The sequence below is a fragment of the Apodemus sylvaticus genome, chromosome 5 (assembly GCF_947179515.1).
Source record: "Apodemus sylvaticus chromosome 5, mApoSyl1.1, whole genome shotgun sequence".
Classification (NCBI taxonomy): Eukaryota; Metazoa; Chordata; class Mammalia; order Rodentia; family Muridae; genus Apodemus; species Apodemus sylvaticus.
In genome coordinates this window covers 141,828,646-141,842,720 of record NC_067476.1, presented here as the reverse complement: position 1 = coordinate 141,842,720, position 14,075 = coordinate 141,828,646, and the positions used below count along the sequence as shown (strand labels likewise).

The 14,075-nt window shown below is 48.1% G+C and overlaps 1 protein-coding gene across 2 annotated transcripts in view; it reads right to left on the bottom strand.

Moving 5' to 3' along the window:
- Nucleotides 1–740: 740 nt before the first annotated feature.
- Nucleotides 741–14,075, bottom strand: part of Cnbd2 (cyclic nucleotide binding domain containing 2) — a 55,126-nt gene continuing 41,791 nt past the window's right edge. For both annotated transcript variants that reach the window (XM_052184099.1, XM_052184100.1), the window contains exons 10-13: nt 12,470–12,647; nt 9,960–10,080; nt 5,230–5,393; nt 741–1,059 (exon numbers count right to left, since the gene is read on the bottom strand). In XM_052184099.1, coding sequence (XP_052040059.1) covers nt 741–1,059; nt 5,230–5,393; nt 9,960–10,080; nt 12,470–12,647 — 782 coding nt within the window. The remainder of the gene's footprint in view (nt 1,060–5,229; nt 5,394–9,959; nt 10,081–12,469; nt 12,648–14,075) is intronic.

Here is a 14,075-nt window from a genome sequence, read left to right as displayed (position 1 = left end):
GGTTGCAGGTGAATGTGTGTGGCCTTAGCCATGGGGATGTGAGGACTGTGCTTTCGTGACCTTCAGGTCTTGGAGTGCTCATGTGGAGGAGTGGCATGGCGATTAGTTTGTAGTACTGAGGCTGTGTGGGAACAGGTGCCCAAAAATAAGAAGTACCAGGGGGACCAAGGAGTCTTCCCGAACTCTGTCTCTACTGCCTGCTTGTCTCTGGTGGGCCTGTGCCATCATAGGATGCCAACCTTGCCATTCAACCAGAGAGGCCTAGCCTACAAGCTTGTAGGTCCAACACATTCCAGACATGTCTTCTTTAAAATATTTTAGGCCAGCCTGGTCTACACAGTGAGTTCCAGGACAGCCAGGGCTATACAGAAAAACCCTGTCTCGGAAAAAAAAAATTTAAATTAGTTTCTCATGCATAAAAATAAACCCAGTAGGAACACGCTAAAATATTAGGTTTCTTGATTTTCTTACACGGTGTGTGGACTGACAGCGGTTGGTCTGCCTTGGTTCCTGGCACAGGATCCACTGATTGGGGTGAAGGAGCACCGTCTAAATGGGGAATGGTCACTCTAGTTCCCCAGTAATAGACACAGCCCCGCCTCCTGGGCGTCCATCTCTCCTCCTTCCTGTCCTCGTGTCAAGGGGGACCACACCTCTCTACCTTCCCCACCCTACGCCTGCAAATCCTATGGGGGTCATGCAGAGAATAGAGAAGCTAATCAGAATGTACTTTATTCCTTCTAAACAAGGACCCCTGGGTTTTTATACTGAGGCAGCAGTTCTTGGATTTTGTGCCGGGGTGCTGAGATGGCTTGGACAATCTTCAAGGGGGGCAGGTATTTCTGGGGCGCCAGAAAAACAAGATGGCGCTGTTTTGCCTTCCTTTCAAGGCTACACAAATCCAGGAACAAAGACTTAGGGTCGTAGATCTCTTTCTTCTTGGTCTGGCCCGGGATGAACGCCTGTTTGTTGAGGGGCTCCACCAATAGCCGCAGCAAATCCTTCCGAAAGATAGTCCAGTCGTTTTCCTTCAGGAAACTCTGACACAGGTCTTCGTCGCTGAAGGGCAAACACAGAAGCTGTGTTCCAGCTCTGCCCTCTGTCCATGCTGATCAGATGTTCCCACTGCTCCTTCCAAATCCTAACCATATGCTCTGCACCCTACCTCCGTTCTTCCCCACATTTCTCTACTTCGCCTTTCTACCAACTCAGTCCCTAAAGTCTGTGCTGCCCTGCTGCCCTGCTGCCGTGGCCAGGAGCCATGAGTGGGTTAGTAAGTGCCGGAAATGTGGCCAGCGTGAGTCAGACTCCCAACCACAAAGCAATTGGAACTATTACTTTTCAAATGGATAATGTGTTGAGATAATACTTTTGATGTATTGAATCTAATAACGTGAATCGAAGTTAACTTTTGTTTTATATCCCATAATAACATAGCCAAACCAGGGAGAGTGATGTATGCCTGTAATTTCATTACTTCTAAAAGCACGCACAGGAGGATCACTGTGAATTTGCGAGCAGCTCTGGGCCACACAGTGAACTGGAGTGGTCTGGGCCACATAATGAGACCCTGTCTCAAAAAGGCAAAAGAAGGCCAGCAAGATGGCTCAGTGCTAAAGGTGCTTGCCACCAAGCCTGATCTCCAGGGTTCATTCCCCAGAGCCCACGGGAAGGCAGAAGGAGAGAACAGACTCCACAAAGTTGTCCTCTGACCTCTGTAGGCGCTCCCTGGTGCATAGGTACCCACACATACACAACTTGAACACACACAATAATAAAACAAATTGAAAGTAATAATAATAAGTAAGGCTATTGGAGAGCTGCCCATGGAACATTCTGGTAAACTCGGCACTCACGGGGCAGGAGGAGGAGTATGAATAAGTTCTAGGACAGCCTGAGCTACATAGCAAGACCCTATCAGGGGGGAAAAAGATAGCTATCAGTCGTTAGCTTTGGGTGAGATGTCAATAAAAACTACAATGCGATGAGGGAGCCTCGCAGTGAGACACCCCTGGTTCCTGTGGGACAGAGCATGGAGATGCTCAGAATCTGGAGGGAGTCAAAGTCCCCACAGACTGAGGGGTGCTACTTGGTGCGGCTGCTTTGGAGAGCAGCCTGATAACGTCACAGAAGGTTAAATATACAGTTAGCACGCAATCAGCAATTTTCCATCAAGAATATACTTCAGAGAAATGAAAACAGGTTCATATATAAACCTGTGTAAGTTGTTCATTCACAACAGCACTGTCTAAGTCTTTCTCCTTAGTCTCTGTCTCTCTATATATATCTGCCTCTGTCTGTCTCTCTCTTACACACACACACACACACACACACACACACACACACAAACACAATTATTCTGTTACATGAAAAGCCCAGAACAGACAAATCTTGAGAGAAATAGGGTGGCTGCCCTGGGTGGCCAAGGAGCCCTGATCCTGCCTCGGCCCCTCCCTCACAGCATCTCAGGGACACACAGTGAAGTGGGATGGGCTCAGTACTTATTGGCTCTTTTCCTTCTGATACCACAGTACAGGAAGAGCATTGCCAAACTTCTTCTGCCTTATCTGGACTCACCTGTCCAAGGGGGCAAGCCTAACAGCTCTTGAGTAACCATGAGCCGTCCCTGGCTAAATGACCTTGATCCTGACAAAGGCAATTGCCATCCCTAGACATCAACCTAAGACAACACCCAGCAGCCAGAGTGGGCTACACAGACCTTCAAATATCAGTAACATCCCCACCCACTCATGAAAGCTAACTGTGGGCATCTCTTCTCAGTGCCATGCTGAGTGATATCATGTTGGTAACTAGAAATTAGCTGGATGGTATATTATATATTATACCATAGAAATAAACATGATACTTGGCAAGATTGTCCCGACTCCCAGAAACCTTGCTGTCAGATATTTGCCAGCTCATGGACCAGACAGTCCCTCTTTAAAAGTTCCCTTAACTCATGTCTTCTTAGCCAATAGAGTATTATCTGACTCTCGATAGCATTTACCACATGGCTAGCCTTTACACTGGCTGAGTCTTTTTGTTTGTTTGTTTTTTCAAGACAGGGTTTCTCTGTGTAGCCCTGGATTTCCTGGAGCTTGATCTGTGGATAAGGCTGTCCTCGAACCCAGAGATCTGCCTGCCTCTACCTCCTGGGTGCTAGGACCAATGGCCACACTTGCTGAGTCTTTAGTTTTGCTTTTCTTTTCTTCTTTTCTTTTCTTCCCCTCCCCCCTCCCCCCCCCCAGACAGGGTTTCTCTGTGTAGACCTGGCTGTCCTGGAACTCATTCTGTAGACCAGGCTGGCTTCAAACTCAGAAATCTGCCTGCCTCTGCTTCCCGAGTGCTGGGATTAAAGGTGTGCTCCACCAATGCTTGGCTGAGTCTTTAGTTTTCACAGCTAACCCATTACATAGACATGAACTACAGGCTTGAAGAGGCCAGGGGAACTTGCCAAAGCCTGTGGACAGGCACATAGTTACACATCCCCACAGGATAATTTATTTTTGGACCTGGAGTCCAAGGTAGACAAAACTGTATGTTACCTACAGGTCCTGGTGGTCATGCTGGTTTCTAGTCTATTGTTTGAGTAAATAGTATCTAGCTCTAACCCCCAACCTCTCCTATACTGTAGCTCTATCACTGTAGTCAGATCTATGCTTCGTCCTGTGTGTCATGACATGGGCATTGAAGGGGTAGCATTCAGGTTGTCTAGCCTATGACATTCATAGGATAGATGCCCCAGTTCAAATACAAAAAATTTAAACTACATGTTGGCCCTGCTTCCTGTGTGACTGGGCCTTCTAGGAAGCCCTGAGTTCAACCATTAGTGAGACGACAATCCTGTCTGACAGCCTTGAGATGGTACCTCAAGGTCCTTGCCAAGCAGGACACAGGCAACTGCTCCAAACAGCTCCTGTTCCAGCCAGGAGTTAGACACTCACAAACGCTGCCCCTGCCACAGGCTGAGGTGCCCACAACAGTCATCCAGGAGGTTGTTCTGGAAGACCATTTAATAGAGACACTTAGCAGGATGCAGAAGAAAATGGCGCCCTGAAGCAGGAAGAAGCCACCAGCGGTTTCTCTCACTGACAGCCCGAAGCTTGGCCACGCCCACATATAAAGTGTTCTTTGCTCTGCTCGGGATTGGTGGTTTTTTTGGTTTTTTTTTTTTTGTTGTTTGTTTTTTTGTTTTTTTTGGTTTTTTCCGAGACAGAGTTTCTCTGTGTAGCCCTGGCTGTCCTGGAACTCACTCTGTAGACCAGGCTGGCCTGCCTCGAACTCAGAAATCCGCTTGCCTCTGCCTCCCTAGTGCTAGGATTAAAGGTGTGTGCCACCACCACCCAGTTTTTTTTTCTTTTGGTTTCATGATTTTTCTTAAATCTACCCAGTTTCTTTTGCTTTTGTTTTTAATTTTGAGACAGGGCTTCATGTACCTCAGACTGGTCCCAAACTCACTAGATAGCTTTTTTTTTTTAAGATTTATTTATTTATGTATATGAGTGTGCTATTGCTCTCTTCAGACAGACGGGAAGAGGGCATCAGATGGCTGTGAGCCACCATGTGGTTGCTGGGAATTGAACTCAGGACCTCTGGAAGGTCAGTGCTCTTAGCCGCTGAGCCATCTCTCCAGCCCACTAGATGGCTCTGAACTCCGGATCTTCCTACCTCTACCGCCCCAGTGCCAGGTTTACTGACCTGAGCTGCCATGCCTGGCTTCAGTGCCTCCTACTTACACATCTAACTGCCCTGAGCAATGAGTCTGTCCAGTGCAGGGTTTAGTGAGCTCATTGCATTGTTTCTCTAATTCACCCTAGAGTCTGTGGGGGTGGGGCGGAAGGGGACCAGGGTAAGCCGGAGGGATAGGAGAGAAAACAAATTTTGTTTGAAAATGCTTCAATGAAATCTAATGCATGTGCATTGATTTAAGCTTTTAAAAAGTAAACAGCTAAATTTTTCACATACATGCAAAACCAGAATGTGTCTGAGAACACCCTGCCGTCTGTCTGATTAAAAAAACAATGGGGACATGTAGCACTGTTTCTAACACACACACATACACACACATGCACTCACACATACACAGAATAATACACCTGCACATGCATACTCCCCCTCCCCCTGACCCCGCACCCCGCCTCCTCTCTCCCTTCCCCTCCCACCCTCCTTGCTGGGTGGAAAGTCTTATTCAGTGGATCTAAAACATGTAAGCACATTCTCGGCACTGACCTCGGATACTCCACGTCCATCTTTATTATCTTTGCTTTTGTCTCCTCATCCACCATCTCATAAAACTTCTCTTTCCTTACTCGTATCAACTCTGATCCTAAGCTCAGAAGGATGAAAGGCCGAGGATCGCGCTGGATTTCTGGGAGAAAGACCCGGTGAAGCCCCTAAGGAGAAATCACAGACCGTGAAACCTCACAGGCAAGCCAGATCCACCAGCAGGCTTTCTGGGTGGGAATCATGAGCCCAGGGCTCCATCCACTACCCGCCAGGCCGGCACAGTTCCCAAGCCCTGGAACAAGGTGGGGCCCTGCACCCCCTCCAGTGTCCCTGCACCCCGCAGCTCTCAGGGTTCTGCTCTCGGGGCGTTCACATCAGCATTTGGACTTCCCCCAGTCTCAAATCTGTCTAGCCACAATGTTCAACTGTTTCCATTTCTGTAACTCATCTGTTTATCATTTGTCCCTTACTGGGTCATGTGATGCAGGCGGTCATGTGATGCAGGGGGCAAGAGCCGGGTTAGTCTACTTGCCCTCACTGATGCCTCATGCTGTTCTTAACACAGAGCAGACATGCAGTAATGTGCTGAGTGAACATGTATGCACACAAAGTCACATGTTAGAGGCATCAGCTGGCCTTGGAGAAATCTCTACACTTCAGGATGAGGCTACAGATCCAGAGAAGGAAAGTGATTTGCTCGATGCCACACAGATTTTAGCACAGCATAAAAATAAGAAGCCTGTGCCTGCCTCTCGGAGAAACCATTCTCCTACACCTCACTCAAAATCCAGGCCTGGACTCCAGTCCCCACCTGTTTCCTTGGCATTCTAGCATCGGGGTGACAGGTGTCCTCTATGGAAGGGACCTAGTCACCCTGGTTCCTTACAAAACTTCCCACTAAGTCACCATCTACCCATCTTCCATGCCTCCAGCTGGCCTGAGTATCTGCAGCTATCATCTTAGTGCCTTAGTGGTACAAAGTGAACTCTGAAACTCTGACACACTGCAGAAAGGCAGGAAGTGTGATGTCTGTCTGTGTGTGTGTGTGTGTGTGTGTGTGTGTGTACTGTGTGTGAAGGGATGGGGTTGGGGGACTGAGGCCATCTTGAAACTGTGATGGAAAGAGCAACTGGAGAGGAAGACCCTCCGCCTGAGAAAGATGTCTCTGGAGCCTTGGCACTGAGCCTGGCTAGAGAAATGCTGAATGAGACCAAAATGGCGCTCTTTAAATATCTCAGGCCAACTCGTGGCAAGGGAGTGGATTTCTTCTGTTTCACTGTGGATGGGGGTAGATGGAACTAGTTTAAACTTACCAGTTTACTAAACAAAATGAAAACCTTCCCAAGAGGTAAAACAAAAAACAAAACCTACAGTATTGATGGAGGACACCTAGGACCCAGACATTCTGACAGACACTAGGCCAGTGGGAAAGAACATTCACAACCATAGTGACATGTGGAGGGGGGGGGGGCATACGGATGACCTTGGAGACATCCTGAGGTGCAGCAGGAAGGAACCGGTGATAGAGCAGGCTTCCCGGCCCCAGACGACCATACACAGCCCCACCCCATGTGGGCTCTGCTAGGTCGGTGCCTTTCTGCCTCTGCTCAGCCCCACTCTCATTCTGGGCTAAAAGAATGAGTAACCAGGTTACTGCAATAGGCTTTTCTCTAGTGTTTTGTTGTTGTTTGTTCCTGGGACAGGATCTCCCTATGCAGTCTAAGCTGGCTTCAAACTCATGACCAGCAGTCCCCAAGTACTGCTGATTATAGGAGCACCATACTCTGCCTGGCTACATCGGACTTCCAACATTTTGAAGATTTACTTTTATTTTTAATTATGTGTAGATGGAGTGGCGGTGTCTGCACGTGTAGTTGCCTGAAGGGTCCAGGTTGGGTCCCCCCAAGCTGCCTGATATGGATTTTTGGAACCAAACTGAGATCATCCGAAAGAGCAGTATGTGTGCTTGCCTGCTGAGCCATCTCTCCAGCCTCTAAAGATTTATTATTTTATGTTTTATTGATGTGCCTGTGTGAGTGAATGCCTGTGTGAGTGCATGCAGGTGCCCATGGAGGCCAGAAGGAGGCTTAGCTCCCCAAAGCTGGAGTTAACAGGTGGCTGTGAATCACCCGGCGGTGCCAGGAATCAAACTCAGGTCCTCCTCAAGAACAGTATGCACCCTTAACTGCTGAGCCATCTCTCCAGGTAATTTGAGTTAATTCTGAGTTCACAGTGATGTCTTTAACACTAATCTATCCCCATATGTGGCAGTCTGGCTTCTTAAAAAAACATGCCTATGCTCTGTGCCACTGAACAATCTCACCTGGCCCCCAAACAAGTGACTTCTAACAGTTACTTTGCTAAAACGACCTGACAGTTGTAGGAGTGTTTTTGATTTGTTGAGACTCTTTCTGTAGGCAACCATATTGTCTGTAAAGAGTTCTATTACATCTTCTCGGGCTGGGTAGTTTCCTTAGTGCTGGGGAATTGCACCCAGGACCTCACACCTGCTATGTATTAGATATGGGCTACAGCTCTGACATCTTTTGTTTGATTGCTTATGTATGGATTTAATGAGTTGTTATTTATGGATTTAATGAGTACGAGTGTTTTGCCTCTACATGCATGCCTAGTGCTCAGGTGTTGGGTTCCCCTGAAACTGGAGTTACAGATAGCTATGAGTCATCATGAGGGAATCGAACCCAGGTCCTCTGCAAGAGTAACACATGAGTACTCTTAAATGCTGAGCCATCCCCTTAGCCCAATTGTTTTATTGGTTTAAAAAAAAAGAAACAAAACAAACAAACAAACAAAAACCAGGTCTTGCTAAATTTTCAGGCTGACCTTGAACTTGCAACTCTCCTGCTGCAGCCTCACAAGTCCTGCTGAACAAGGTGGGTAAGAGGCGACACCCTGCCTTATTGCCTCAACCATCCATATATAAATTTTCTCGCCAGGCGGTGGTGGCGCATACCTTTAATCCCAGCACTTGGGAGGCAGAGGCAGGCGGATTTCTCAGTTCGAGACTAGCCTGGTCTACAGAGTGAGTTCCAGGACAGCCAGGGCTACACAGAGAAACCCTGTCTCGAAAAAAAAAATCTCCTTTCTCATCTTTTAAGAAATAGATGTGTTTGTTTGCTGTGCATGTGTGTGTACACATGTGTATGCGTGTGAGGTAGAAGAGGGATGCCCTGGAACTGGAGTTACAGGTCGCTGTGAGCTGGAAGTCAATCACCACCCAATGGCGCTGGGAATCAAGCTCAGGTCCTGTACAAGAGCAGCAAGAGCTCTTAAGGAAGAGCCAGATTCTGGCTTCCTCCACCGCCATCTTTTTCTCCCCCCAGTCGGCCCCTTCCCTCATCCTTCACTGTAGTGCTGGGGATCGAACCCAGGGCCCCTATACAAGCGCTGCAGCACTGAGCAGCAGCGGCAGCAGCACCATCGGCGGCTGTGGCAGCCCCATCTACACGTTTGTTTGCTTCTATGACAGGGCCTCTGCATACAAAGCAACGGGCTTCATCATGGCGACTGTCTGTATATGGGCTTATGTGCACATGCGTTGTGAAAGACTGAGGTCAATCTCAGGTGTCATTCTTCAGGAGCCATCCAGGTGTTTGTTTGTTTGGGGTTTTTTTGTTTGTTTTTGGTTTTTTGTTTTTCTGACACGGGGTCTCGTTGGCCGGGAGTTTGCCGAGCCGGGATCCACCTCTCTCTGCATCCTCAGATCAGGGAGTTTAGGCTGGTACCTAACATCTCGCCAGCTGAGCTCTCTCCCAGTTCCCTGCCACCACGGCACTGTCATAGCAATATGCAGGGATTATTTTTGCTCGTTCCCTTCCCCCCACTTGCCTGGGGGGGCTCGTCCTTATCTGCAGCTGGCTCCCTCTCTTTCCCCAATTATCCACCCCTCTGCTTCCTTGTAATCATTAACATACTCTATAAGTCTCTTAAAGCCTTTCCCTCTCCTCTCATGGTCCCCAGGCCCTTCAAAGATCAAACCACAACATCCTTATCATGTCTTTATTTCCTTGGAGACAGGGTCTGATGGTATAATCCTGGTTGACCTAGAACTCACTATCAAGTCCAGGCCGGCCTCAAACTCAGATCTGCCGTCCTTTGCTTCCCAAGCATTGTGATTAAAGTTATACACCACCATACCAAGCTGTAGGCCCTTATCTCTCAAAGGGGAATACTATTTTTCTTTTCTTTTTTTTCTTTTTTATGATTAATTTTTTCTTGTTTCAAGTGCACTGGTGTTTTGTCTGCAGATATGTCTGTCTGTGTGAGGGTGTCAGATCCCCTGGAACAGAGCCACCATGTAGGTTCTGGGAATTGAACCTGGGGCCTCTGGAAGATCAGCTCTTAACCGCTAGGCCATCTCTTCAGCCCTATTTCATTCTTTTCTTTGAAACGTTAATGTGTGTGTGTGTGTGTGTGTGTGCGCGCGCGCACGCGCGCGCGCGCGCGCTCACACACTATAGTGTGCATGTAGAGGTCAGAGGATAACATTCAAGACTCAGATCTTTCCTCCTACCATGTGCTCCAGGGTCCTAAGTCAGTTTGTTGGACTTGAGCTACAAGCACATTCACCCCTGAGCCATCTACAACCTAGCACTCTTTCTTAGATCATCAAGTCTAGAAGGCTGTGTTTCTGAGCCTTTCTGCTCACTGCAATACAGTCCCAGGCCATCTGTGCCGTCCATCAGACTGAAGAAAGCTCTTGGTACACTTACCACAACATCTCCATCCTCTATCTTGTGGACCTTCATGTAGACCCCCACTATGGCCTCCTTGGGGAGTTCACCAAACTTGGTGTTGACCATCGAACATTTGACTGAATGACCATACCTGGATCTGAAGTGTGACAGACAGCTTGTCAGAACCATTTTACAGCCAAAGTCCTCCTGGAGAATTCACACCTCCAAACAAGGTGGGAAAACTCAAACCCTGAGGGAGCTTGCCTGCTGCTGTCTGGGGTTAGAGATGTGTGAGGGAGACTGGACTTAGGAGACAAAGGGACGAGGGAACATTAGTCACCAGACGGATGCTTCCTGAAGAGCAGATGACCCTGTCCTGCTGAGCCAGCCTGGTGGACAACAAATCCAGGCATAAAGTTCATGTTCCTAGTGGGAGCTCTGGTCTATTTAATTCGTAGCTCCTCATGGGAAGGAAGTCTCAGCAGTGAGCACTGCCTATGAAAACAGATTGTTCAAAGTGTACACCTCAAGACACAGTAGAGGTTGAAGCTTTTTGACAGGAACACAGAGTAGAGGTGGCATCTCTGTTTATAAAGACAAGTTTCCCTGGTTGGGTTACAGACCCTGACCTTTGTCTAAAGATGGGTTAATTTTACACACACAATCCTGTTGTACTGTTTGGTCTTTGTCTGCGGTAGCAGGAGGAGAGAAGCGAGGCAGTTTAGATTAGAAATGGAGGAAAGATTATCGGATGAGCACAGCTCAGATGAGCACAGCTGGGGCTCAGCTCCTATACAAACGGGCTTCCTTCCTGCACCCGAGAAGCACACAGACCAGGCGGGTGCGCAGCGTCCCTGTGTCTTTTACTTACAGGTCCATGTTGCCCCCTCTCCCATACTGACTCTCCAGAAACACTGGGTCTGTTTTATTTCTACCTTGGGAAAGTTGGAACTAGGAATACTCCATAAGAAGAAAAACAACCTGGAAATCATGCGTTGCCATTTTTACAGAGGCCAGCAACCAGAAGTGTTGGTGGAACAGACCGGAAGTGTTAGTGGATAAATCATGATGCCATCGAAGAAACAGGGACATTGACACTGAACCCGCTACTGATTCCTTTTCTTTTCATGATTTTTTGGTTTGTTTTGGTTTTTTTTTTCTTTTCTTTTCTTTTTCTAGATAGGGTTTCTCTGTATATAGCCCTAGCTATCCTGGAATTCACTCTGTAGACCAGGCTGGCCTCGAACTCAGAAATCCGCCTGCCTCTGCCTCCCAAGTGCTGGGATTAAAGGCATTCTCCTCCTCCTCCTCCTCCTCCTCCTCCTCCTCCTCCTCCTCCTCCTCCTCCTCCTCCTCCTCCTCTTCTTTTTGTTTGTTTGTTTGTTAGGATTTTTCTATGTAGCTTTGACTTTTCTGGAACTCCCTCTGTAGACCAGGGTGGCCTCCTGCCTGCCTCTGCCTCCCAAGTGCTTGGATTAAAGGCTTGCACCACCACACCCAGCTTTGATATTTTAGGATGCATGGGTTTCAGCTGGGAGGGGGAAAGTGGGTGGTGCTCCTGCCAGCCCAGTTATGATCTTTTTCTGCTTTTCAGGACCTCAAGTTAAGGCCAAAGCATAGGGTCTCAGTGTGGGTCTGTCCCATGCCAGTTGTGAGATGCACACCAGATAACAGACAGATGTTTGACCAGCTGCTCAGGCTTGAATCCTAGCTTTACCACTTCCTACCCACGTAACCCTCAACAAGCAACTTTACCCTCTGGTGAATCATAGTTTTCTCTCCTGAAAACTGGGAGTGATAACCACAGCACCTTTAGGAATAGGTACCTTAGTGCTTGACGCCAAGCATTCTGTCAGCATTAAGTATGACTTAGTAATATCTCATGTCACTACTGGCTTACAATGACCCTGAGACTCAGAAACCACTAACTGCAAAGCATGGGCTTAGAGAATTCAGATCCTGGACCGGAGAGATGGCTCAGGGGTTAAGAACATTGACTATTCCTCCAGAGGTCCTGAGTTCAATTCCCAGCAACCACATGGTGGCTCACAACCATCTGTAATGGAATCTGATGCCCTCTTCTGGTGTGTCTGAAGACAGCTACAGTGTACTCATATAAATAAATCTAAAAAGTAAGAAAAACAAAGAAAGAATTCAAATCCCTTGACCAGGGACACAGACCGAAAGCAAGTGACTGGACTGGGATTTGAATGTGAGTTGGACTGACTGGAAGCCCAGCTCTTACCTGGATTCTGGAGTTTGCTCCCGTAGGTGGGCAGTGTCCTGAGGACCAGCTAACAAGGACTTCTGCCATAGCTCGAAGATCCTTCCTGTGGCCCCAAGGAAATGAATGGCGGATGCCCTTAAGTAGCCATATGAATGAGGGGCAGTGAATTCAGGCTGGATTCCCAACTCAGGACTTCCCTGGGCTGCCTTATCCCCACATCCAGCATCCAGGGTGACTCTCTGCACCTCTGCCCTCCCCAGTATCTCTGCCTCCTGCACACCTACATCTGACCGTCCTACCAGCTAAGAGTTAAGCTTACTTGATCTTCGGGCCCAGCAACTTGGGGAGATTGTTTTCGGTTTTGTTGATCTTCCTGTGGACGTTTATTCCCTGGTGCTCTCTGGTTTTCTGGAGACGCAGAAGTTTCAAATAAGTGAAGTCTTGTAGAGGATATGACTTGATCTGGAATTCCCTAAATCTCTCCTTTGGAGATATTTCTATTAAGAGAAAACACAGGAAAAACACACCAATGGGCCTTGTATAGCGTGGGACGGTGGAGGAACATCAGAGGTCCCTGAGCTCTGGTGCAGGAAGAAAGAGGAGGAGGTGTGTGGCTGGACTGTAATCTGGGCACCTGGGAGGTGTGTGGAAGGAGCCTCTAGGACTTGGGGGCCAGCCTTCTAGGCTAGCCAAGGCCGCAGAGCCAGTGATGAAGAGGAGGAGGGGAAAGTGGAAAGAGGAAGAGGAAGACGGAAGCACGTCTGTAAACTGCTTTCTTTGGCAGCCCTGTGTTAGATCTTTCCATCATCACATCTAGATAAAGAAATTAGCTTATGAAGGAGAGATGAAATTAAGAACAGAGAATTTAGCCGGGCGGTGGTGGTGCACGCCTGTAATCCCAGCACTCTGGGAGGCAGAGGCAGGCGGATTTCTGAGTTCGAGGCCAGCCTGGTCTACAGAGTGAGTTCCAGGATAGCCAGGGCTACACAGAGAAACCCTGTCTCAAAAAAAAAAAAAAAAAAAAGAACAGAGAATTTAAATTGCCTTCTAAAAGACTGACTCTTAATTTGAACTCAGTTCTATTTAATTTAAAGCTCCCCTATTTCTACTAATAGATCACATTTGGGACCAGAGCTTAACTGGTAGAGTGCTTGCCTCGAGTGTACAAAGCTAAGTCTGATGCCTGAGACCCTTGTAAACAGTAGGGCAAGATGACTTGTGCTTAGTATCCCAGCCCTGGGGAGGGAAAGACAGACAGATCCTCAGGGCTTGTGTGCCACACAGACCAGCCCACTTGGCCGACTTTAAGAGTAAGAGACTCTGCCTCAGAAAACAAGGTGGGCCAGTGTGGTGCTTTGAATATGCTTGGCCCATAGCACTGTTAGGAGGTGTGGCTTGTTAGAGCAAGTGTGTCACTGTGGGGGTGGGCTTTGGATGTCTCCCTTCATGTGTAGTCTCTACTCATTGCAGAAGAGAGCTTTCTCCGAGCTGCCTGAGGGTGCCAATCTCTCCTGGTTGCCTCCAAATCGAGAAGCATAAATCTCAGCCCCTCCAGCACCATGTCTGCCTGCATGCTGCCATGTTTCCTGCTATGGTGATAATGGACTGAACCTCTGAATCTGTAAGCCAGCCCTAAGTAAATGTTGTCCTTTATAAGAGTTGCCTTGGTCATGGTGTCTCTTCACAGCAATGGAAACCCTAACTAAGACAGCCGGACTTGATGGCTCACACCTTTAATCTTCCTCCTTCTTCTTTGGAAGACTCCTTTGGGCCAGGACAGCCAGGGCTACACAGAGAAACCCTGTCTGAGCAAGGAGGGGTGGGGCAGCCACACTCTGCCACGTCTGGTAACCTGAATTCAACCCCGCAGGCCCCCAGAGTGGAAGGAAATAATTAACTGCTGAAACTTGTCCTCTGATAGGCAC